The sequence below is a fragment of the Prionailurus viverrinus genome, chromosome B4 (genome assembly GCF_022837055.1).
Source record: "Prionailurus viverrinus isolate Anna chromosome B4, UM_Priviv_1.0, whole genome shotgun sequence".
NCBI classification, from domain to species: domain Eukaryota; kingdom Metazoa; phylum Chordata; class Mammalia; order Carnivora; family Felidae; genus Prionailurus; species Prionailurus viverrinus.
The window spans coordinates 139,020,533-139,045,663 of NC_062567.1; the positions used below are offsets into that span (position 1 = coordinate 139,020,533).

Consider the following 25,131-nt stretch of genomic DNA (forward strand, 5'->3'; position numbering starts at 1 on the left):
TCCGCCGCAGCGGCCCCGCGGATGGCCGCTCTCAGGGCAGCGCTCGGGGCGTTGCTCGCGGCAGCCCGTGTCCGGTCGCCGCCCCTGGGCCAGCGCCCGCCGCGCGCGCCCTGCTCCGCCTCGGCCGCCGCACGCGGCGCTGCCATGGAGCCGGCGCCCCGCTGGCTGGCGGGTCTGCGCTTCGACAACCGCGCCCTGCGCGCGCTGCCCGTGGAGACGCCGCCGCCCGGCCCCGAGGGCGCCCCGTCCGCGCCGCGGCCCGTGCCGGGGGCCTGCTTCAGCCGCGTGCGGCCCGCGCCGCTGCGCCAGCCGCGCCTCGTGGCGCTGTCGGAGCCCGCGCTGGCGCTGCTGGGCCTGGGCGCGCCGCCCGCCGACGCCGCCGCCCGCGAGGCGCGCGAGGCCGAGGTCGCGCTCTTCTTCAGCGGCAACGCGCTGCTGCCGGGCGCCGAGCCCGCCGCGCACTGCTACTGCGGCCACCAGTTTGGCCAGTTCGCGGGGCAGCTGGGCGACGGCGCCGCCATGTACCTGGGCGAGGTGTGCACGGCGGCCGGCGAGCGCTGGGAGCTGCAGCTCAAGGGCGCCGGCCCCACGCCCTTCTCCAGGTGGGCCCTTCTCCAGGTGGGCCGGGGCGGGTGGCTGGGGCCCGGAGGGGGCTGACCCCCGAAGGCGGCCCGCACGCCCTTCTCCAGGTGGGATGGGGCGGGGCCGGTGTGTGCAGCCCCACCGTTTTCCTCCCTAGTTGGGGGTGAGATGTAACTGGAAGTTTCACCTAGGGGCATAGGACATGAGAGGGGTCCGGCATCCTGGAGACGGGAACAGCTTGTGCAAAGGCCCTGAGATCAGAAGGAGAGGACAGGAGGAGGGGCAGTGGCCGCTGGGCCTCCTCCCCTGCTGAAGTGCTGCTGCCAAGTGCCCTTGTCCCCTCCGACCCGTATAGTGAGGGATCCTGCCGCCTCTGATCGCAGAGCAACTGGCAGTTGCTCTTGTCCCGTTCTCATAAACGACACAAGGACTTTGGAATCAGTTCTGTGTGAGACACTCGCGTCCTCCCCACCTCCCCCCGCCCACCCCCGGCCTGGCCCCGGTGCTCAGGGGAGGCGGGGTGATTTGTCAGCGCTCTGAAAGCTACTTGGGCAGTCTGCTTCCCTCCAACACTGGATCCCAGATGCGGCCAGTGCCCTGGAAGGGACAAGAAAGACCTCCTCAGATCCCATCCCCCTAGTGGACATCCTCCCAAGCACAGGCTTCCAGGCACTTGTGGGCCAGAGCCTGGCTCCAGATCCCAGCAGCCTGACCCAGCAGGGTGCTGTTGTAGCCGTCCTGCCTCTTCTGTACAGACAGTCTGTTCTGCTCTTTTCCGTCAAACAGTTCGTGCATTTAGTCCGTGTTTGTTAAATGGCTGAAAAAGTTATACCCAAGTCGTCGTTTTAGGTGCAGGGAAATCCTAAGGGCCTGTCTCCCCTCTGGCCACTTCCCTTTGCCCTCCCTCCAGGGACTGAATGCGCCCCTCCCCGTCTCCCCGCAGCAGCTCCATCTCTGACCCACAGAATAACTGGTTTTTCCTCCTCCCCCAGGCTCCAGACCTTTCTGTCTGTGAAGTCTGAGTTCAGCCTAGCGCCACCGCCACCCCCTGCAAACAACCCGCACCTGCTCAGAGTTGTCTGCACCAGTGGCTAACGGAAGTTTCTGCTCATTGAATTGAATGGGTGCTTCTCACCCTAAGGCCTGTTCATTCTTTTGAGCACCTTTAAACTTTATGTATTCCTTTGTGGTCATTTATTTTTGCCAGTTATAAAGACAAACCTTTTTGTGAGTAATCTGCTGTTGGAAGTTGCCTTTTATATTTGAAGACTTGAGTTTTAAGTCCCATGTTTTCAGACCTGAGGTCTGCTAACATATTTTTTTTAACATTTGTTTATTTTTAGAGAGAGCGAGCGAGTGGGGGAGGGGCAGAGAGAGACAGGGAGACAGAATCCCAAGCAGACTCCACACTCAGCACAGAGCCTGACACGATCTGTGGGACAGATCCCACAAACTGTGAGATCGTGACCTGAGCTGAAATCAAGTCAGACACTTAACCAACTGAGTCACTCAGGTGCCCCTAGAATATTTTTTCTTTAAAAGAAAGCAGTAATTTACCCTTTACTCAGGTTGGCACCCACCTACCCCACCCCACCCCTCCCTGTGTCCTGTGGTCCCCAGCTTCAGCAAGACTTGAGGCTAACGTCCAAAGTGGCTACGAGTGGCTTAAAGCCAGCTGCTGCTGGATACCCAGGTGTGGCTTTTGGGGGGTGGACAGGTGACTTCTCGCCTCTGCCTCCTGCGTGCCATGGGGTTGGGATTTCAGGATATGCCTCTCCTGGCAGGTATGGAAGAGCTTTCCCTCAGTTGGGTCCATCCCAGCAGCTGCACTGGGAACTGACATGGGTGTACAGGAAAAGGGACTGTTGTCATGTGTCCTCTGGCTCTGTGGGTGCAGGACTGCTTTCCGAGGCCCTTTACCCTTGCTGTATAATCGTTCAGTTCTGGCTTTTGCTTTGAGAACCCTGCCTTGAGCAAGAATACGGCTGCGTATTTTCAGGACCATTTCTATCAGATTCAAGATTAAATTGCGCTGTGCTAGCTTCCTACTGGATGTGAAATCTAACCGGATTAGAAGTAATTCCCAGGGCCAGGGAAGGGTGGAATGACATTTGAGGACAGGTTTCCTTGTCACAGGTCCTCACATAGACTAGAAGGAGGTGAGTGGAGTGCAGCTGTGAACCGAGGGTCACGCTGGCCAGAGGCCGACACAGTGAGCTCTGGGGTGACTGCCAGGTCTGGTTTCTAGAGGTGTCACTTACACGAGGATGAGCCATAGGCAAGGTGAGGCAGGAGGCGTAGATGTGTCTAGTGGAGCCTTGAGGACCACGATCGTAACAATACGTGCAGAATAAGCATTTGACGAAAGCCAGCACCCATTCGTGACAAAAATTCGACAAACTAGGAAGAGAGGAACTTCCTCAAATTGATAAAGAATTTCTACAGAAAACCACAGCTACCATCTACTTGGTGAGGGCCTGGAAACACTCCCACTAAGATCAGAAACAAGGGAAAGTTGTTTCCCCCACCATTGCCTTTCAGCATCATACTGGAAGTCCTAGCTAACGCAGTAAGACAAGAAAAGGAAATTAAAGGCATACAGATGGAGATGGAAGAAATGAAACTGTCTCAGTTTGGGGATAAACATCCACAGAAAATCTCAAAGATGTGACCAAAATGAATAAGCAGTTACAGCAAGGTTGCAGGATCCGAAATTATACAAAAGCCAATCCCCTTACCGTATAAGCGATGAGCAATTTGAATTTGAAATTAAAAACAATACTATTTACCCTAGCACCCCTCAAAATGAAATAGGTATTAATCTAACAAAACATATACAAGATCTTTATAAGGAACATTATAAAATCGATAAAAGATGCCAAAAATAAAGAAATGGAAAGACATTCCACGTCCACGGACAGGAGGACTCACTATTGTCAAGGTGTCACTTGGTCCCAATTTGACTTCAGTACAATCCCAACAGAATCTCAGGTCATTCTGTAGATACTGGTGACAGGATTCTAAAGTTTGCACAGAGAGGCAAGAGACCTAGAATGACCGACATGACACGAAGAATGGCAAAACCAGAGAACCAGCACTACTGACGCCGAGCCTTACTGCAAAACCATAGGCATTAGGTAAATGCGGTGTCGGTGAAGGGATTGCTCCGTGGAGTAAGGACAGACCTCCCCCTCGGTACAGCCAGCTGATCCTTGACAAAGGGGCAAAGATCGTCATGCCAACAGATGGCACTGGGACAACTGAACACACACACAAAAGGTATCTAGGGTTGCCTGGGTGGCGCAGTCGGTTAAGCGTCCGACTTCAGCCAGGTCATGATCTCGCGGTCCGTGAGTTCGAGCCCCGCGTCGGGCTCTGGGCTGATGGCTCAGAGCCTGGAGCCTGTTTCCGATACTGTGTCTCCCTCTCTCTCTGCCCCTCCCCCGTTCATGCTCTGTCTCTCTCTGTCCCAAAAATAAATAAACGTTGAAAAAAAAAATTAAAAAAAAAAAAAAGGTATCTAGACACGAACTTGCCACCTTTCGCAAAAGTAAACTCAGAGCAATCATAAACCTAAGTGCAAAAGTATAAAACTCCTAGAAGATAAAAAGCCCGGAGGACCTTGGGTTTGGACGTGACTTTTTAGATCTAACACCAAATGCAAGATCCATGAAAGAAGTCATTGATGAGCCGGACTCCATTAAAGTTAAAACTTTTTTGCTCTGCAAAAACAAAACAAAACAACACCCCTTGTGCTCTGCGGTAGACAAAATCGAGAGTGAAAAGAAAAGCCACAGACGGGGGAAAATATTTGCAAAAGATGCATCAGATAAAGGAGTGTTGTCCGAAGTAGACCAAGAACTTCTTAAATTCAATCATAAGAAAACAAAACAACCTGGGCCCTTAAAATGGGCCAAAGACCTGAACAGACCCGACACCAAAGAGGAGACACAGACGGAAAGCAAGCTCCTTGAAGAGCCGCTTCACCTCGTGAATTACCAGGGAAATGCAAATTCTCACGGCGACGAGATGCCCCCGCACACCTGCGGGGGGTGGGGGTGGGGGGCAGACCCGGGCACCGACAGCACCAGGCGCCGGGGGGCCGTGTGGCAGCGGGAGCACGTGCTCCACCCACTTGCTGGTGGGTGCAAGGCGGTGCCGTTACCTCGTGGGCCAGCAGTCGTGCTCCTGCTGTTTACCCGAAAGACCGAGAGCCTGTGTCCACACAAAACCCTGCGCGTGGATGTTTGTAGCAGTTTTATTCAGACCTGCCAAAACCTGGAAGCAAGCAGCATGTCCTTCAGGAGGCAAATGGACCGTGGCGCCTCCAGACGAGGGAATAGGACTCTGCACAGACGGGAAGCGAGCGCTCAGGCCGTGAGAAGACATGGAGGAGGACGGCGAGAAAGGAGCCAGTCTGCGCTACGACTCTGGCTGCGAGCTTCCGAGGAAGGCGGGAGTACGGAGAGGAAGAAAGGATCATGGGTTACAGGGGAGGGGTGAGCGGGTGGAGCACGAGGATGTTAGGGCGGCAGCGGTCTGTGTACGGTACCATAATGATGGGTCCACGTCGTCACCCATCTGTCCAAACCCCCACGGTACACAGCGCTGGGCGTGACCCCGTTTAAACGTGGACCTTGAGTGATGATGGCGCATCCAGGTAGACTTGCTAATGGTGACAAATGTCCCACCTGGTGGGGACGTTGAGGGTAGAGGCCACGAGGGCAGCAGGGGGCCTGTCGTCGTTGCCGTGAGCCTGGAACTGCTCTGATAAAGTCTTAATCATAATAGAGGCTTGGGGTAAAAAAGCAGTTCGAGCCCTCCAAGGCCGTCCGTCCGTCCATCCGTCCGAGGGACTCTGAGATCCCCCTTTCGTATGCGAACGATGCTGTCGTGCGTTACCGCAGGAGTGCTTTCGTAAAACGAATTCTTTGTAAGAACCAAGTTGCAGATGCACGGGGTGAGTGTGTGGCGCTTGGCTGCTTCCCGCTGGGGAGGCCCGAGGTGGCCCTCACCGTCCTCGGCCTGGCCTCCGGCTACAGGCCGGCACTCGGTGCCTTGGCCGCCGGGTCTGGGGCGACGTTCGGGCCTCATCAGTGCCAGGTAGCATGTGTGATAGGGTTCTTGCGCAGTCACGTTAGAGCTGCCCGTGGGTGATTTTTAGGAAGCCCTTGGAATGCTTTCAGTCCCTCCCATCTGCCGCCTGAACCTTGGTGTCGAGTGGACGCCTGCCTGATGGCACGATGACCTGTGTTTGATTTCAGACAGGCTGACGGCCGCAAAGTCCTGCGGTCGAGCATCCGAGAGTTCCTGTGCAGCGAGGCCATGTTCCACCTGGGCATCCCCACCACGCGGGCCGGGGCCTGCGTCACATCCCAGTCCACAGTTGTCCGCGACGTGTTCTATGATGGTAATCCAAAATATGAAAAGTGCACGGTTGTGTTGCGTATAGCTTCCACTTTTCTAAGGTAATGCCGGGGTCCCCTCGGGCTGTCTGAACGCTTGCTGTTGTCAGGCTGTAGGTCTGTGCTTAGACAGCGGGGAAGTCTGGTAGATGAAACGCCCCACGGTGACACGCCGTTTGGACCCCCCATCCCACGGCGGGTCCCTAGAACAGCGCCAGCGCACCGTCCAGGAGGTGGATGCTCTGCACCTGCGGGGACGGAGTCGCAGGTGCAAAAGGCCCTGGGCGTGTCTGGGCCGGGAACCCTGTCCCGCGTGCGGGTCACTGTGCCCCGCCCGCCCACACTCCCCGACCGGGCCCGTTCCCACCAGGCAACAGCCCGTGTAGCTGGAGGGAGGCTGCTGTGGGCGGGCCCCCTGAGGCAGCAGTTGGGGGGGGGGGGGCGGTATAGAGCAGTTTACTTGGGAGTTCGTGAGAAGGAACTGCATCAAAGTCGCCAAGAAAATGGCCTCGTTTGTGTCACCGTGAACGCAGGCTGCTCCACACCTGACGAGCTCCGGTTGGCTGCGGCCATTCTCCACTCAGTTCATTAACCGGAACCCTCTCTGGTTCCCGTTCCTGACGCAAGCCTGTTTCTCCGTGACGTCACCGCGCAGTCTGGCGTCACACGCTCCACTCTGCTTACCTGAACCCACGCTTGTCAGGAAGTGGCTGTGGCATCTTAGGGCCCCCTCCTGGAGCCAGGCAGACCCCGTGTGTACCAGGGGCAACGGGGCCATTCCCCTGGTGCCTGCTGGCCCTACCCACGCCTACAGCTCAGAGTCCCTGGCTTTTCCTTTCACCCCCTGGGGACAGAGGAGCCAGGGCAGTGATCGGCCTCACCCCAGGACTGCTCTTTGCCGCGCGGCCGCCCTGTACCTGGCCGGAGGTCGGGCGGCACCCCTGGCCTCCACCCACCACCTCCCGGGGCTGATGCCAGACCTAAAAACCAAAAATGTCTCTAAACGGTGCCTCACACCCTCCGGGTGACACCCAGTGGAGAGCCACTGCTGACCCTGCTTGTCACCCCACCACAGGATGCCCGTCACTGACGTGCTCCTCGACGCAGGGGGAGGGACACGGAGCCCTCCTCGTGCCCGGAGTCAGCCCTGTGTTCCTGGGCCTCCCGCATGCACACCCGGGGCTGTGTGGGACTTGACCAGAGTCAGGCTGGTTCTGTGTCACTGAAAGATTAGTTCTGTTCTTGTTGGCTTTGTTTTAATCAGCGTGTTCTTCCCACGCTCCTAGGCGGGTATCTAGCAGCCAGACTTTTCTTCCCACGACGGGGCAGAGTCACGTTTAACCTGTTAAAAACTTGGGTCTTCCCTCCAGGTTCGGATCCTTTGAGATTTTTAAGTCTGCAGATGAGCACACAGGGCGCGAGGGCCCCAGTGTGGGGAGGAATGACATTCGAGTACAGATGCTGGACTATGTGATCGGCACGTTTTATCCCGAGATCCAGGCCGCTCACGCCGACAACAGCGTGCAAAGGAATGCGGCCTTCTTCCGGGAGGTAGGTGTGGCGGTGCCCTGGCCCCGGCCCTACCTGCTGCTGAGGACCCGGTCTACTTGGCTGGTGGACAGAGGTTCTCACTTGGTATCCCTGCCCCTGTCGGTCACTCCCCTGTCCCAAACCTAGTCACCACTTGTTGGCTTTGAGCAGGACCGACTTCTTGGAAACCCTCCGTCAAGGTCAGGGGTCCTGGGACAAACCAAGGATCATTTTGTTTCAGTGGCACTGGCGTGTGTCCATGTGCCCCCGCCGAGCCCCGCAGGACAAGTGTGAAGGGAATGACCCCAATGCGCTGGGTACCCAGCCATGCACACCTTGTCTGACCCAGTCCCTCGGTTTGATGGAGGTGCTGACTTGCGTCTGCACCTCCCCTGCCCCCAAGGGCCATCAGGCGTGGCTTCCGTGCAGAGGTCACCCATGACACTGAGAATGTGGCCGCGGCACTCCACCAGCTGACCCAGCTCAGGGCCTGCAGTGTCAGCGAGGGGGTGAAGAAGGCAGGGGCACGGTTGAGCACGGCTTCCATGAGAAGGAGTGCCAAGCAGGTGTCTGTGGGGCCTCGTCCTGCCCGACCCTGGCCACTCTCTTGACCTGTTTTAGCCACGCTCTGGTTCTTGCCTTCTTCTGTGGGCAAGCGCCTGGGCTGTGGGCTGCCGGGAGGTGTCTCGGGGTTCCGCTCGCAGCCGTGATGGGTGACGGGGCAGGTGTGTCTGGGGCCAGTGCCTGCGGGTGCTGGCCGGGCACCCTCGAGGCCGCACGGGGGTGGGGGGCACAGGGGGGCTGCATGGGCAGTGGACGGGGCCGCGTGAATGGCCCGCTGGCAGCCCACTGGGCCGCGGCAGGTAGGTCATTGGCCTCCTTGTCCGGCAGCTCGAAGGACGAGATGGGGCCCTGGGCACAGCAGCCTGGACCAAGGGCAGGATTTGTCTGCTCGTGTGCGGACTTCCTCATGTCCGTGCCATTGTCCTCCTGGGCCCGAGTCGCGGGGATATCGAGGTTCCCTGACATTTTTGGTTTCTTGGGTAAAAGCCACGATCAGGGAGTATGCGAAAGAGGGAGGTGGCGAACGTGGGGTTGGAGCCTCCACACACCTGCTCGTCCGAGATGCCTTTTCCTCCGCACGCATTCCGTCCTGTCCTCCCCACACGTGTCAGCGGGGAGGCCAGAGGACAGGCCCTGCGGGAATCGGGGCGGGAAAGAAGGGGTGGGGGCAGGGGGCAACCCGCGCCTGTTGTGCTGCAGGTGACCCGTCGCACGGCCCGGATGGTGGCCGAGTGGCAGTGTGTGGGCTTCTGCCACGGCGTGCTCAACACGGACAACATGAGCATCGTGGGGCTCACCATCGACTACGGGCCCTTTGGGTTCCTGGACAGGTGAGTGGCCCGGGGCAGCGAGTGGGCGCCGACAGTGCAGGGACCGCTGGGGAGAGGCCTGCGGGTATATGCATCTGCTCTGGACGTTTTGTCCAGCATTTAGTTGTTGGACGTGCCTGGCTGGCCATTCCCAGAGGAAGACGTCCCCTGGAAGGTTCTGAGCAGAGAAGCGTTTTAAAAGGGCGCCTCCACTCCCAGATCGGGAGTGGGCTGAAGGGGCCAGGGCGGGAGCAGGTGGTGAGCAGGGGGGATGCACCCGGCCAGAGGGGTCCGGCCGGGGCAGGGGCAGGGGAGCGGTGGCCACACAGGCACGGCCTTTGGGCACCCCCGGGGGTTCCGCATCGTCCCCTTGATGGCTCTCACCCTGTGTGGCAGGTACGACCCTGACCACGTGTGCAATGCCTCGGACAACGCCGGGCGCTACGCATACAGCAAGCAGCCCGAAGTGTGCAAATGGAACCTGCAGAAGCTGGTTGAGGCCCTGGAGCCCGAGCTGCCCCGCGAGCTGGGTGAGGCCATCCTGGCGGAGGAGTTTGACGCCGAGTTCCGCCGGCACTATCTGCAGAAGATGCGCAGGAAGCTGGGCCTCGTGCGCGCCGAACTGGAGGACGATGGAGTGCTGGTGGCCAAGCTCCTGGAGACCATGCACCTGACCGGTGAGTGTGGCCAGGCGAGTGCGCCACGGGGGGGCCTGGCCTTTTCATTTGGGTGAAATAATACAGCGCGTGAGACGTACCGCATCAACCATTAAGCGAGCAGGTCGGGGCACCGAGCACGTTCACTGTGGCGCAGCCAGTGTCTCCAGGCTCGTCAGTGTGCGAAGCGGACACCCTGTCCCCGTTGCACTCTCACCCCCGTCTGCCTCCCCAGCCCCTGGCGCCCCCGTTCTGCCTTCTGTCTGTGGATCTGACTCCTCCAGGGACCTCACGTGAAAGGGGTCCACACGGGATTCGTCCTCGTGTGCCGGCTTCCTCCACCGAGCAGCGTCCCCAAGGCTCATCTGTGGTGGGGCAGCGGGTATCAGGATTCTGGTCCCTTGCAAGCTGAGAGGTGCCTCGTGGTGTGCAGGGACCACCACGCTTTGTTCCCCGGTTATGGGCTGATGCACACTTGTTTTCACCCTTGGGCTGCTGAGGAAAACGCTGTTGTGGAAACACACATACCAGTAGGCGTGTGAGTCCCTGTCCTCAGTTCTGGGGCTGCACCTCCAGGCGGAGTTGCTGGATCCCGGGTGGACCTAACCAGACTGCTCTGGCTGGAGCTTCTGGTACCATGTTGACCGGAAGTGGTCCAGTGGGTGTTCCCTTGTTCCTGCCCTCAGGGGAGTGCTCTCTGTCTTTCACTGTTAAGTATGAGGCTGTCTGGCTTTTTTAGGTACGGCTTTTGTGAAGTTGAGGGTTTCCTTCTATTCCTAGTTTGGAGTATTTTTACCATTTTGCATCAGTTGAGATGAACACGTGGGGGAAGCTCCTCCCTTCGCACCCCGTCTTAGTCAAGTTAAACCGCCGTAATAAACCACACAGACTGGGCAGCTTACCCAGCAGACCTCAATCTGTCACAGTTCTGGAGGCTGGAGGTCGGAGATCGGGGTGCAGCGTGGCCAGGTTGCTGGGGTGGGGCTCCTTCCAGGGCAGAGAACAGAGAGGCAGCGAGGGCTGGTGGCTCTTCTCCTGAGGGCGCAGACCCCATCAGGAGGGCCCCAGTCGACATTTGTACAGGAGGTTGGTCCGCGGTAGCTTTGGCTTCAATATCTAGGCATGCTGCTCTCATAAAATGAGTTAGGAAATGTTCTGTCCTGTCCTGTTTTTCAGGAGAGTTGAAGGAGGACTGGTGATGATTCTCTGATATTTGGTAGAACTTACCAGTGAGGTCCTAACGTTTTCTTTGTTGTGAGAGTTTTGATTCCTGATTCCGTTTCCTTACTTGTTACAAGACTACTCAGATTTTCCATTTCTTCGGAATCTGTTGTGGCAGATTGTGTTTCTGAGAATTTGCTGATTACCTCTGCGTCATCTAATTTATCAGCATGCAGTTGTTCACTCTTCTCAGAGTCTTTCATTTCTGTATAATCAACACTCCTGGCCCCATTTTCATTTCTGGTTTTAGCTGAACGTGTCTCTTTTTGTCAGTAGCTAAGTTTGTCAGTCTTGCTGATCCTTTCAAAGAACCAGCTCTTGGTTTCATTGGTTTTTGTTCTCTATTTCATTTACCTCTGCTCTAACCTTTATCTCTTTCTGCCAACTTTGGTCTTATTTTGTTCTTCTAATCCCTCAGGTATAACATGAAGTTATTGAGATTTTTTTTTTGAGATGACATGTTAACACTATTAGTTGCAGGTGTACATGAGTCACTCTTTGTACACACTGCAAAATGATCACTACCGTAAGTGTAGTTAACATCCATCACCACACAATTGCAAATTTACTTTTTTCTTGCGATTGCGATTTGTTCTTTTAACAGGTATTTAGCATCATAAATTTCCCTCTGACCACTGCTTTTGTGGCCTCCTGTAAATTTCAGTATGCTGTGTTTTTATTTTCCTGCCTCTAAGTATTTCCTAATTTTCCTTGTGATTTGTTTTTATTTTTTGGACCCACTGGTTAATTTTGACATTGTGAATCTGCCAGCTTTCCTTCTGTTAGTGATTTCTGTCTTCATCCCACTGTGGTTGGAAGAGATACGTCTTTTTAAACATATTAAGACTTACGTTGTATGGCTGAACATGTGATCTGCCCTGGAGATTGTCCCGCGTGTACCTGAGAAGACTGGACGGAGTTCTGTTGAGGTCTGGTGCAGTAGCGTGACAGGCATTCAAGTTCCCCGTGTCCTTGGTCTGCGGTCCAGACATCCCATCCATTATCCAAAGTGGGCTGCTAAAGCCTCCAGCTCTTAGAGAACCATTCTGTTTCTTGTTACGTTTTACATAGGTTTGCTCTGTAAGTTTTGGTGCTCGTTTGGCACATACACTTATAAAAATCTTTCTGATGAACTGTTTTACCAGTATATAAGGAAAACCGTGGTCATTTACCGATTTCTTACTGAAAGTCTACTTGTCTGACTCAACCAGTTGAAAGTATCTTATGGACAGTGTGTAGTTTTGTTTGTTTTAATTTGAGAGTCTGCATGAGAGACAGCAGGGGAGGAGCAGAGAGAGGGAGACAGAATCCCAAGCCGGCTCAGTGCTGTCAGCACAGAGCCCGACACGGGGCTCGCACCCACAAACTGTGAGATCATGACCTGAGTCCGAATCAAGAGACACTTCACTGAGCCCCCCAGCCGCTCCTGTAGTTGTCTTTTTAAAAATCCATCCTGCCAGTCTTTTTTTTTTTTAAGCTAGAGCAGCAGTTCATGGAGGACACCAGTGTGGAGGGGTGGGCGGGACAGCACAGGAGAGGCCGTCTGCTGATCCATTTACTTTTAAAGTCATTACCCATGAGGACTTCTGCCGCTTTATTGTTTTCTGTCCCTCATTTCCTCCATTTCTGCTTCTGTGTTTCGTTTATTGTCCTGGTTCCCTTCTCATTTCCTTCTGTGTGTATTTTTAGGATGTTTTTCTAGTGTTTCGACAACTCGGGCTGAGGACTCTGAGTATCTGTTGTGTGTTGAGCCCTGTTTGTTCTGAAGTGTTTCAGGGGCTTCTCCTTGACGCCCCGTGGCTCCTTTAGTAGGCTGGGGGGCTTGTGAGCACGGCAACAGTGGCCAGGGATGACCTTGGTGCCTTTGCCGTACTGACCTCAGAGTGGTGGCCAAGCTGGGTGGCAGGTGTGTGGGGACGAGGAGGAGTCTGGAGAGCAGGGGTCGGGAGCCCTCGGACCCGACCCTGACGAGGCTGCCCGGCGTCGTGGGCGCTGGTGCAGGAGGCGAGGGCCAGGCCTCCACCTGCACCCTGAGCGCTGGCGTGTTGCAGGTGCCGACTTCACAAACACCTTCCACTTGCTGAGCTCCTTCCCAGTTGGGCCAGAGCCCCAGGGCATGCCTGAGTTCCTGGATGCGCTGACCGCACAGTGTGCCTCCCTGGAAGAGCTGAAGCTCGCCTTCCGACCCCAGATGGATCCCCGGTGGGTACCCAGGTCTCCCTTCCTTGGAATGGGCTTCCAGAAGGAGAGGACCATTCAGAACAGAGCATGTTGGGATGTTGGGGAGAGCTAGCTCGGGCACCTGGGGAAGTGGGCGGGCCCCCACATCTGCGGCGCTGAGGCCCACTGGTCAGAGGGAAGGGCGGCAATGCTGCCACCGCACAGGGAGGCCAGTGGCACAGGCTGGGGGGGGCAGCTTCCCGGAATGGCTCTCGTCTGCCCAGGAAGGACTCCGTGGGCCCTCGGGTATCGCCAGCCAGGCCACGCTTTCCTGCACTGTCTCCCCTGGAGGGGCACACTTTGTCCTGGGGGTGCAGCCCATGCTCCGAGTAAGACGTGGGAAGCATGGTTTCCGGGTTTTGATAAACAAGCCAACAGACTGTGGTTCGAGAGAATTTAGTGCAGCGCTGTGGGGAGTGGCTGCTGGCTGCCAGGACGCACAGGGAGGACCGGCTAGCAGGGCCTACGGAACACAAAGCCAGCGTGACTGGGGAAGGGGGTGTCAGTGCTGTCCCTGCTCGCCGGGCCCTCGAGGACCCAGCTTTGCGGTCACTGTGGAGAAGCAGCCAGCAGTGACCTTCCCCTGGGGGAAGTCACTGTGGGGTCGGGACACAGGCAGGGGCCAAGCAGCAGGGAGAAGTCAGCCTGCGGCACCCGCCCCTCGGGGTGCACTTGTTCCACGGCACGGAAGGGCTGTCGCAGAGCAGGGGTGGATGGCTGCCTCGCCCGTCGGCCCGGGTCACCCCCGCCCACACACACACACACACCGGGGCTGTCGGCGGTGGCACAGCAGAGCCGCTGAAGCCATTGCCACCTCCTCCGTGCCCAGACAGCCATCTTCCGGGCGCCCAGTGGTCGGGACGCGCCTCACGCTGCCCCTCTGCACAGGCAGCTCTCCATGATGCTGATGCTGGCGCAGTCGAACCCTCAGCTCTTCGCGCTCATCGGCACCCGAGCCAACGTCACCAAGGAGCTGGAGCGCGTGGAGCAGCAGTCGCGGCTGGAGCAGCTGAGCTCGGCTGAGCTTCTGAGCAGGAACAGGAGCCACTGGGCCGACTGGCTCCAGGAGTACAGGTGAGGCCGGCCCTGCCATCCGGGGTCGGTGAGGCTCCAGGTCGGGGCGCTGACCGCCCGCGTCACCATCTCCCCGTGACGTGGCTGCAGACGACTCCCCATGCAGGGAACCAAGCCCGGGAGACGTGGGAGGGGGTATCTGCTGGAAAGATGAACTTGGACGTGATTCCAGAGCCCGGCTGGAGAAGGACAGGGAGGGCGCCGGCGACAGTGACACCTGGCAGGCCGAGCGCCTGCGCGTCATGCGTGCTAACAACCCCAAGTACGTCCTGCGGAACTACATCGCACAGAATGCCATCGAGGCTGCCGAGAACGGAGACTTCTCAGAGGCGAGCAGACACCTGCCCCTCCTCCGTCCCTGGGTCCGGCAGCAGGGGCTGGGTGAGGAGGGACGGGCAGGCCCTAAAACCCCTCTTCTTGCTCTTCTCCAGGTGCGGCGGGTGCTGAAGCTCCTGGAGGCCCCCTACCACAGGGAAGGCGAGGCCGCCGAGGTCCTGGAGGCCGAGGGGGCCGGCGGGGCACACGGCGGGGGACACTCCTACGGCAGCAAGCCCCCGCTGTGGGCGGCAGAACTGTGCGTGACGTGATCCTCGTAACTGCCTCGGAGGCCTCCACACGTGGAGCCCCCGAGGCCTCGAGCCCCACTGAGTCCTTGAGGCGGTGGGCACCCAGCGGGCAACCCCACGCCCCGTCTCTCCATGACGGCCGAGACGTCCAGTCAGGACCTGACCCGTCTCTGTCTGACACAGACTCAGCAGCCCCACCCCACGCTCAGTGCGCTCCCCATAAAAGCCGCTTGGTGCGAGGACAGGAGGTGCGAGGACAGGAGCTCAGCAGTGGGGAGCAGGCCCAGGTGGGCAGAGCGGCCCCGGCCCCCTACCTACCGGGCAGACACGGTTCCCAAATAAACCAGCAGCTTCCCTGGCCCGTCTCTGTGTGGTCGCTGCACCCTGACCAGCCCTCCCGGGAAGGCCAGGTGCTGGGGGGGGGGGGGGCCGGCACCTGTGTCGTGGCCTCAGGCATCCTGGTAGTAGCTATTGAAGTTGATGCGCAGCAGGAAGTCCTCCAGGTGGGGCTGGTAGCCGCGGTTCACCAGCTTGGTCACCACTGGTGGTGGAGGGAGCAGGGGAAACGGCTCAGCCAGGCCCCCCCGTAGCTCCTGCCCTGCGGCCCCCAAGCCCACCCGGCCCTAGGGGACAGTCACCTTTGAAGAGGAAGTGGGAGTAGTACTTGAAGGTGCTGTAGGACTGCTGCATGAGGGCAAAGTTGGGGTGCTCGGCACCCCGTGGGCCGCCAGCCGGGACCCAGGGCTGGGAGATGAGCTGGCTGCGGAACTTGAGGACCAGGCTGAAGATGCTATGGATGACATTCATGACAGGTGCAGCCTTCTCGGTCAGCAGGCCCCTGGGGAGACAGGCGGCTTTTGGGGGGGGGTGGCAGCCAGTGGGAGGCAGTCCCCTGGGGAGACAGGTGGCTGCTGGGGGGGGGGGTGACAGCCAGTGGGAGACAGGTGGCTGCTGGGGGGCGGGGAACCCTACCACCACCACGGCCCGAGGCACCAGGAGCAGCTCACCTGAAGACGGCCTTGTGCAGGTACTCTGCGTGCGCACGCTGGATCTCCTCAAGGTCGCCCACCCCGGCCAGCCGGGCCCGGAACTCACACCAGGTGACGTGCAGTATCTGGTTGGCGATGTAGCCCTGCGTGACCTTCACGAAGTGCTGCATCTCGTGCTTGAAGAGCTGCAGCTGGCGGAACTGCACGGAGCCGGCAGCGCGGCTCACCAGGGCTGTGGGAGGGCGGAGGGGTCAGCCGGGGCCCCGGGCCAGGGGCAGGCGAGGGCTCCGGCCGGGCCTCACCTGCGCGCTTGAGGTGGAAGCAGATGTCCTTGAGCGTCCACATCATCAGCTTCAGCTGCAGCAAGAAGGAGAAGATGCCGCTGTACCTGCTCAGGCAGCTCTCGGTGACCACGATGTTGAGGGGCCAGTCCACCTGCGGGTGAGGGGGGTGGGGGTGGCTCAGCGTGCCCCTGCAGCCCAGCCCCCTCCCCGCCCACTGGGCGACGCCTTGCTGACCTTGTACCTGAGCTCCAGGCAGTTCAGCACGTCCGGGGCGTTGGGGGCAAACGCCTCGGGCAGGAACTTGAGGGCAAAGGAGAGGTTGGCGGCATACGGGGTGTCCCCGTGCAGGCTGTACTGCAGGGCCTTGCTCAGCACCGAGTTGAGCACCAGCGGGTTGAGGAGCTCCCCGGGCGTCTGCCCCGCCCCCAGCTGAGGCAGGAGAGGGCACACGTGTCCGGAGGGAGTCCCGGCACCACTGCCCTCCCCCCCCCCCCCACCCCCACCCCCACCCGCCCCTGGCCCGGGGGTCACCTTCTCAAACAGCAGGTCGCTGAGGGACTGGGCAAACTCTCCATCCTCCATGAGCAGGAAGTGCCGCAGGGCCTCAAAGTGCGCCTCCAGGCCGAGCTCCACGAAGTAGTAGTCCACCGCAGCCTTGTTCACCAAGGAGACGCTGGCGGGCGGGAGGGCGGGGCCTAGAGTCGGGGGCGGGGCGGGGCCATCTGGGGACAGGGTGCCTAGGGGCAGGGGCGGGGTGGGGGCAGGGCCAGCTGGGGGCGGGGCCACGGCTCAGGCGCAGGACGGCTCAGGCGCAGGACGAGGCTTTCCGTAGGGAGGGCACTCACTGCGCGGCCAGCGGGGCCGTGATGGAGTGCTTCATGAGCACGGGCAGCGGCAGCAGCTCACTGAGCTCCACCGCTGTCTCATCTGCATCCGACCGGACCCGGGGTTCCTCGGGGAGGGAGAAGGCCCGCGGAAGCCCGTGGTGTAGCAGGTGGGCGACAGGAGGCTCTGCTGCAGGACGGCACGCTGCTGTCAAGCCGCCAGGCCAGTCCGGCCGGGCTTCCGCCTACCCACCTGCCCACGTGGCTGGCCACTCACACATGGCCTCGTAGCTGTCCGGGTATTGCTCCAGGCGGTACTGCTCCGCCAGGCCCGTCAGGTAGGCCTGCTCCTGGCCCCAGCGGTGGGCCGCAGCCTCCTCCTCACCAAGGCCAGGGCTGCTCCCGGTAGCCACGCCTTCCTAGAACGACCAGGCCTCAAGGAACCCGCCCCTTTCTTGTACGGAAGAGGAAAGAAAGGGGGAGGGGGTTTCCCCAACATGCTGCCCCATGCCGGAAGGCCAAAGCCCTCACTGCCCATGCCAGGCTGGGGGGGAGTGGGGGCGGGTAGAGGCAGCACGGCTTACTCCCCTGACCCCTGACCCCCAACCATGTCTGCCCTGACCTGTGAGCTTGAAGGGTGGCTTGGAGAGAGGTCCTCAGTGTCCCCACTTCTCCCTGGTCCTGAGCAACACAAGTTGGGCAGGAGGGAGTATCAGGGTCAAGTGCCTCCTACAAGGTGGCTCCCCCCGAGTCCCCAGGGCCGCAGACTTCTTGCCCTTCCTCCTTGCCCCAAACCCCTCTTGGGCCCACAGGTGCCACCCATGATAGGACAGCTGTGGGGGCCCCACTGACCTGGCTCCTCAGGGATACTGTCTCCCAGAGCCCCAGATGCAGCCACTGCAGACAGCGAAGCCTGGTCACTCGCCTCCCCACTGCCGGAGCTGACCACGTGACTACACGAACCATCTGAGGCCCTGTCTGCAGGCCGCCGTGGCTCATGCCCCCCGACAGGGCTCTGTGCTCCCAGGCTGAGGCCTGACTGGGACTCGTGGTCAGTGGGGCTCTGGTAGGGCGCGGGTATATTGGGCTGGTCTTCCCCAGAGAGTGCACCCAGCACCACACGGGACTGAGACACATGTCCGTGGACGTTCCATCGTGGTCGGGAGGGGGCCACGTCGCACACATTCTCTCCCACCTTGATGCTGGCGTCAGACACGTGTCCGTGGACGTTCCATCGAGGTCGGGAGGGGGCCACGTCGCACACATTCTCTCCCACCTTGATGCTGGCGTCAGACACGTGTCCGTGGACGTTCCATCGAGGTCGGGAGGGGGCCACGTCGCACACATTCTCTCCCACCTTGATGCTGGCGTCAGACACGTGTCCGTGGACGTTCCATCGAGGTCGGGAGGGGGCCACGTCGCACACATTCTCTCCCACCTTGATGCTGGCGTCAGACACGTGTCCGTGGACGTTCCATCGAGGTCGGGAGGGGGCCACGTCGCACACATTCTCTCCCACCTTGATGCTGGCGTCAGACACGTGTCCGTGGACGTTCCATCGTGGTCGGGAGGGGGCCACGTCGCACACATTCTCTCCCACCTTGATGCTGGCGTCAGACACGTGTCCGTGGACGTTCCACTGTGGTCGCGAGGGAGCCATCCCAGAAGCATAACCCCCTGCGGGAATGCTGCCCCCTGGCACATGCCCAAGGAGCTGCCCCATGGCCTGGCTACTCCCTTCCTGGGAGGATCTGAGTCTAGGGGGGTGTGAGTGAGGCACAGCCACTGGCCCATCTGGGACACATGTGTTCTCCAGCTGCATGAGACTGTCCCCCCACAACTGCTGCCCCTCATTACTCAAGCCACCTCCTACAGTCTGGAGAGACGCTGGGGAAGCCAAGGTGACCACAGCCGGCCTCAGGATAGTTCTGAAATCATACTCCTGTGGCCCAGAGGGCTCTGTGCCCGCCACTTCAGACACAGCAGAGGGAGGCAGGTCTGAGCCGATGGTCTGCAGCGCCTCCTCCAGGATGGGGGCCACACCAGCGTGCTCAGCCTCTCCAGCCTCCCGGGCCGTGGGCAGGAAGTCTTGGATACCGAGGCCCTCGGAAAATGGCCCCGGCCTGTCCACCCGCTCTGGCTGCGGGCCACAGACCGCCGCCACCAGAGGCCGGGGGAGCCGCGGTGTCTGGGCGCTCGGGCAATCATAAGCAGCCACGTGCCGCCCTGCATCCCCAGAGTCACAGGTGCTGCCTCCGGCTAAGTGCTCGGGGCCTGGAGACGAAGCCTGAAACAGAAGTGGGTGTTGGTCCCTCCAGTCATCCGGCTCCGTCCCCCGAGCTCAGTTCTGCAAGCAGCACCAGAGCTCACCAGGTGGGGAAGTGTCGGGACGAGCCAGGCCCGGCACCCACTGTGCCCCCAGGGCAGCGCACACCGGGGCATCCAGCTCACGGAGCCCCCTGCTGCACCCCCGACGCCTGCCCCCAGCCCCTCACCTGGGAGTGTGCACCAGGGAGGACGGCTGGGGCCTCCAAGGACTTCTCGCACGCGTCCTTCAGCATCTCCTGAAATTCAACCACCAGGGTGGGCATCCAGCCCACTCAAGCCAACCCCGAGCCTCAGCGCCCTCACCCACCGCCCACCACCCCCGTGGCGCGGAGACGAGAAGAGGCTCGTGCCGCACTCTCTCGCGGCCTGGGCCTACAGGGAGCCACGGCCCCGTCTGTGTCGTCTGAGGGCAGGACGCTCACGGTCCAGTCTGGGCACCTCTGAGCAACGGATGCGAGTTACCGCCCCTCCCCCAGAACACAGGCCTGTGTGCCACCTCAGGGGCTCCGAGTCCCCCAAAGCCCAGGGGAGGGGCTCCGTCGGAAACCACAGGGATACCCGAGTGCGCTTCTCATCTTCGACGAGGAAACGCAGCCGCGCGCCTGCCAGTCTGTGCCTCTGGATCTTCCACAGCGCCTTCTGCTCTCGACGAGCCGCTTCTGCAGACAACTTGCTGTAATGGTCCACCAGCGCCTGCCTGAAGCCACGCCCAGAGATGTTGCCACAGTCACCCGGTGCTGTCCAGCTGGTGCCCGGGAGGCTAGGATGGCTCACGGCAGAGGCCCTCGGCGGGCAGTCTGCACTGCTGGCACCCTCCCGGGCCAGCAGCTGCTCCCTCCGGCACCCCCACGGCCCCCGTGGGGGCCTCGCCGGGGAGGTCTCTCTGCCCAGAAGACTGGGAGCCCGGGGGGGCAGGCCCCCGCCAGGGCTCAGCAGATGACTGCCGAACAAATGCCAGAATGAGCCCTATGCAGCCGCAGCCGGAAGCAAAAGGCCGGCAGGGGGCCCGGGGGGTGGAAATGAGCCCTACGAGGCCCGAAGCGAAAGGACAGGCAGGGGGCCTGGGCTGCCAGGCCTCTCTTCCTGAGCTGCACAAAAGGTGCCTTCCCAATCTGCCGGTGCCAAATGCAGAGAACGCGGGACAAATCGAGAGGTACACAGCAGCAAAGCCCAAAGCTACCACGTCGCTCCTGATGATCTGGGCCCTCTCACCACAAGCACCCGGGTTCAGACCTGGGCTGGCTCATTCCCACCTGGCGGCCCCAGACCAGGGGCACAGCCTTTCTGCTACAAACAGGAGAACAATATCCAGCCACCCACCCACCCACACACACCAGGGTCCAGGCGCACACGCAGACGCACGCTCCATCACCAGTATCCCGGGTCAGGACCCGAGACAGACGACAAGCAGCAAGTGACAGTGCCCCACAGAGGTGCCGCTGGGAGACACCAGGGACACAGGGGAGGGCAGGACAAGTTAATGGCGCCAAAGCAACATAAGCAGTCAGTTCAGGGGGACGTTCTGCGTCCAGACTCCTGCTCTCCCTACCTGGGAGATCTTCAAAGGCAAGAGAAGACCATCACAAGACCACCCCAGGAGGGTCAGCCCGTGGCGGCCACCTACCTCGCCTTCCTCTCCAGCTGCTCCTCCAGGGCCCTCAGCCTCCTCTCCCTGTCACGGAGCTCTCGGGCATAGCCGAAGTCGCCGTCCGGGTCCTCCTGCCTGGCCGCCCGGCGCCTCTGCACACAGGACCCACACGCGGTCTTGCTGGTCACAGCCAGACTCCGTGGGCCCACACCCACGCCGGGCCCCCCGAACTACCTCCTGGTCCCTCACAAACTGCTCCTTCAGCCGCTGGAACTGCTCTCGCTTCCGGGCATCCAAGGCCATGCGTTCAGACGTCTGCCGGTCTAGTGGAGATGGGAGAGGCGGTGTTACCTGCAGCGGGGAGGCGGGGGGGGGGGGGATGACAGAACCGCAGGGGGAGGCCCCGAACCCCACGCACCACTGAGCGCTCGCAGGACCCTGGATGCTGCCTCCCGGGCCTGGACGATCAATTCTTGTTTGGCGATTTCCATTCGTAATTCCTGAAAAGAGCCATCTGTAAACACCACATCCTAACTCCCTACCTCCTCCCTCCAGGCCAGCCTGGGGGTGGGGGCTGCGCACACCCAGGCCGGCCCCTCCAGCTATGAAGGCGCCCCACCCTGCACAGCAACAAGGCGAGGTAGTCTACGCACCCTCAGAGCAACCCAGGGCCGAGACCCAGGGCCAAGACCCCAGGCCTGTGTGCGCCCACCCCGGAGGGCTCCCCGACAGGGAAGGAGGGCCAGCCCCCTCCCCTCCTCCAGCTCTAGCCCCTCCCCCTCTACTTGCTCTCTCAGGTCTGCCCACCCCACCACCCTCCCGTATCTCCCTGTGGCCACCAGATGCCAGGCCAGAAAGGGCTGTCCATCAAACCCCTCCCCGGGTACACAAAATACGCAAAAGTTCGGGTCAGTACACCAGCCCCTTCCAAGCAGGGGAGGAGCTCACAGAGGCCACCGAGTACAGGAGCCTTGGGTCCTGCTGTCCTGCAGTCACTGCTCAGCCAGTCCCAGAGAAGAGAGGACAGAGCCCCTGCCCCGTGCACCCCCCACCCAGGTACCCTACCCGGACAGAGAACACGAGGGCCAGCCTCACCATGTCCCACGCCCCTCCCCATCAGCCCAAGGCCCTTAGAGGGAAGGAGGGGCAAGGAAAGGCCGGCACCTTCTCCTCCTTGCTGATGGAGCTGTGGCGCGCCACCCTCTCCATGCGCCCCACGTAGATGGCACAGTCCCTCTCCACCTCCTTCAGCTCCTCCGGGGAGAAAATCACCGAGATCCGAGGGACAGGGACGTCGGACCAGCAGAGGTAGTGCTGCCAAGAGGGAGAACCTGAGGTGAGCCCAGCGACACACAGACCCACAGCCGGCTCCTCCTGTTTCCGGTGACTCGTGGGCACAGCTCGCGTTCTCAGAAACACCTCTTTCGACCAAGGGGCACAGCTCCAGGGCCATCACAGACGGGCTGTGGGGGTCTCTGCCCGGGCCAAGGCTGCCCTGCGGCACAGGCCATCCTGCCTCCCAGGAACAACCCTCTGGAAGCTGTGAAGACAGCAATCCCCTCAGCCTCCCTCACTGGGAGGAGCGTGGGCCGTGGACACGGCACTCACACACCGCGGTCGGCCCAGACGCCACTGCTGGCCGCCCCCGAGGCCTGGCCCTCCCCACGTCCGGGCAGCTCCATTTTTTCTTGGCCCAGCGCAGGAGGGGCCCCGTTAGCCACAGGCTGAGCCTGGCCCCTCCCCAGCCCCATACCGGCAGCCCACTTGCCTCCCTGCTCAGACAGCAGCAGCACCCCTGGCGCAGGGCCTCAGCCCCACGGACGATGGGGAAGCTGCTGTCCAGGCCTCCCCTTTGGAGGAGGCAACCCTGGCAACCCCTTCTTCCCCACCCTCCCAGCCAGGACACGGCTCCCTGGGGATGTGGCCCAGCCCTGGCCCGCCTGGGGCAGCTCCCTGTGCAGAGGGACAGAGGGAACCCTTGCCCACCGGGGTGGCACCCCCCCACCCCCGTGCACAGAGAGGGAGGAGCCCCCTGCCCCTGAGCCTCTGAATGCCTCGACTTTCCCTCCTGCCTTTGAACAGAGCTGCTGGTGACACTCGGGGGAAACTGAGAGAGCGGTCACCACAAACTAAGGACAGACGGCCAGGTCTCAGGGGACGGGGAGCAAGAGCACAAGAGGGGGTGGGGGGGCTCACCCGGGGGCAGCAGAGCTTCAGAAGGTTGATGGTCTTCCCGCAGACATACACGTCGTGTGCGATATGCTTTAGGAACACGGGGACACAGTCCTCCACCTCTTTGGAAATGAGCACGTAGCCGTGGGTCCAGTAAAACTTATCTGGATGTGAGACAGGACACACGGCTGGCCACCGTCAGGCACCGGCCCTGAGCCACCTGACGGCAGAGGCCCAGCCCAGCAACCCGCAGCCGCCTACCTCTGAAGCCCAGGTACTCGTGGTTCACCTGGATCATGAACTCGCCGTAAGTATCGCGGAAGAGCCCGCTGTAGACCCAGTCGTGAATGAACCTGCCGGGGCGGGGGGCGGGGGGCGGTGAGGCGGCGGTCTGCCCGGTGAGCTGCGGTCCCCTCCTCACACCGTCCCCCCCCCCCCCCCCCCCCCGCACCCAGCAGCTGCCGGACGAGAGGCCGCGGTCACACAGGTGCGTGGACAGAGCGGGGCCGCACCTCGTGTAGGGCTCGCAGCTGGTCTGCAGCAGGGACAGCAGCACCGGGTAGTGTTCGTTACTGCAGTTGTCCAGGGCCTCCTGGTACAGGTAGGACAGCAGCCTCACCCCCTGGAGACAGCAGGGGAGGGGGCTCAGCGCACGCCCCACCAAGGGGCCTGCCCTCGGCTGCCTCCCCAGTCCCGGATCCCACAGGGCCACCGCTCAGTTAAGAGTGCACAACTCGGGGCGCCTGGGTGGCGCAGTCGGTTAAGCATCCGACTTCAGCCCGGGTCACGATCTCGCGGTCCGTGAGTTCGAGCCCCGCGTCAGGCTCTGGACTGATGGCTCAGAGCCTGGAGCCTGTTTCCGATTCTGTGTCTCCCTCTCTCTCTGCCCCTCCCCCGTTCATGCTCTGTCTCTCTCTGTCCCAAAAATAAATAAACGTTGAAAAAAAAAAAAATTTAAGAGTGCACAACTCACGGTCGGGAACTCGGCCCTCGGTCCCCCGCCGCCCACACCACAGAGCTCGGCCAGGTACCTGGACACACGGACGGGCCCGAGTGAGGCCAGGCAAGAGACACACAGGGCCCCTAGGCCCGTGACACCTCAGCAAACGTGTCCCAGGCCCACTTCTGCCAGCCTCCATGCTCCAGCTGGAAGAGCACCTGTACTTCGAGGACCCAGGTTCAGGGTTCCTGCCTGACCCCTCCCTGGACACCCCGTGCATCTCCACCTCCTCGCCAGGCCCGGGGGAGACTCAGAGCTGCCCTGGCTCCACGACTCCTCCCCTACACCTGCAGCACCCCCACTGCCTCGCCCAGGCGGCCACCTCTCTAGCCTGGATGACTGGCGGGACCCCTCCCGGGTCCCTCACCCTCTCTGCCCTGCAGCAGTCTGTGCTCCACATGACACCCTCCAGGTGCCCCCAGACTCCTGCCTCCCTCACTGCACCCCACCTCCAGCCCTGCTTCCTGGAAGGCTTCCTCTCCCACCGAACCTCCCCCTCAGCACCCCTAGGCCCTTCTGTTCCCTTCTCCAGATGGCACCTGCCACTGACACTCTGCCTGGTGCTTGCTAGCTGGCCCCCGAGTGCCAGGAGCCAGGTCTGCAGGAACCCCGTGTGCCCTTCAGGCAGGAGGCCCCAGCCCTAGACAGGGCCTGCCGTGGCGAGCCACCAACAGATACACAGCACGTGGCACCCGGTGACACAGTACCCAGCGCATTCATCTGGGCGAGGGCCGTCCAGACACGGACCGGGAGGGATGTTCACAAAGCTAGTCCCCCACCTGCCCCCACGCTCAGCCGCCATGCTGAGGCTCACCTGAGCTGCCGGCCCAGTTTCTTGAAGAGAAAGCCAATGGTGAGGAGGCTCAGGGTGGGTGGAGTGGAGAGAACGCAAGCCCGGTAATACTGTAGGTACCTCCTCAGGCCGCTGGTGAAGGCCTGTTGGGCAAGGAGGCTGGGAGGAGGGCGGCCAGGCCCCTGGACGTGGCCGCGAAGCTCAGAACGTGAAAGGACGCACTGGGGCTGGGAAAGGCTTGCCTTCCATCCCCCAAGCCTGCAGCTCCATGTTCCAAGGAACAGGCACCTATGGGTCATGCCCAGACACCCCAGCCGCACCAGGAAACCCCACGGGGACGCAGGTGCCAACTCGAGAGGGTTTCTGGCTGCTCAAACCACTAGGGTGGTGGCAGCACACGCGTTCTGGGCCCTGGGCCCTGGCCCTAGCTCAGCAGCGATCTTCACAGGAGGTCTGCAAGGAACGCTCTGGAACAAAAGTCAGTCCACCGACCCGTCACGTCCCACAATCCCCATGCAGTCCCTCC

General features: G+C 60.9%; 2 protein-coding genes across 6 annotated transcripts in view; one reads left to right on the top strand and one right to left on the bottom strand.

Annotated features, from left to right (window-relative positions):
- On the top strand, positions 1-14,985 carry SELENOO (selenoprotein O). Its single transcript, XM_047865712.1, has 9 exons — positions 1-602; positions 5,847-6,050; positions 7,358-7,538; positions 8,781-8,911; positions 9,287-9,567; positions 12,819-12,969; positions 13,876-14,061; positions 14,234-14,390; positions 14,493-14,985. Exons 1-9 carry the CDS (start codon positions 22-24, stop codon positions 14,655-14,657), a joined length of 2,037 nt encoding a protein of 678 aa, XP_047721668.1. The 5' UTR covers positions 1-21; the 3' UTR covers positions 14,658-14,985.
- Positions 13,368-25,131, bottom strand: part of TUBGCP6 (tubulin gamma complex associated protein 6) — a 22,305-nt gene continuing 10,541 nt past the window's right edge. Inside the window, exons 5-25 of one of the 5 annotated variants that reach the window (XM_047865710.1) lie at positions 24,627-24,748; positions 23,786-23,843; positions 23,325-23,434; positions 23,074-23,165; positions 22,837-22,976; positions 21,805-21,954; positions 21,059-21,140; positions 20,890-20,963; positions 20,677-20,792; positions 19,611-19,749; positions 19,220-19,288; positions 17,577-19,011; positions 17,347-17,405; positions 17,002-17,143; positions 16,746-16,914; positions 16,432-16,573; positions 16,135-16,329; positions 15,919-16,051; positions 15,635-15,848; positions 15,266-15,465; positions 13,368-15,168 (exon numbers count right to left, since the gene is read on the bottom strand). In XM_047865710.1, coding sequence (XP_047721666.1) covers positions 15,077-15,168; positions 15,266-15,465; positions 15,635-15,848; positions 15,919-16,051; positions 16,135-16,329; positions 16,432-16,573; positions 16,746-16,914; positions 17,002-17,143; positions 17,347-17,405; positions 17,577-19,011; positions 19,220-19,288; positions 19,611-19,749; positions 20,677-20,792; positions 20,890-20,963; positions 21,059-21,140; positions 21,805-21,954; positions 22,837-22,976; positions 23,074-23,165; positions 23,325-23,434; positions 23,786-23,843; positions 24,627-24,748 — 3,933 coding nt within the window. In that variant the 3' untranslated portion in view covers positions 13,368-15,076. Of the gene's footprint in view, positions 15,169-15,265; positions 15,466-15,634; positions 15,849-15,918; positions 16,052-16,134; positions 16,330-16,431; positions 16,574-16,745; positions 16,915-17,001; positions 17,144-17,346; positions 17,406-17,576; positions 19,012-19,219; positions 19,289-19,610; positions 19,750-20,676; positions 20,793-20,874; positions 20,964-21,058; positions 21,141-21,804; positions 21,955-22,836; positions 22,977-23,073; positions 23,166-23,324; positions 23,435-23,785; positions 23,844-24,626; positions 24,749-25,131 lie in introns of those variants that run through there. The other 4 variants (XM_047865709.1, XM_047865711.1, XR_007153817.1 and 1 more) reach the window with 4 other exon arrangements.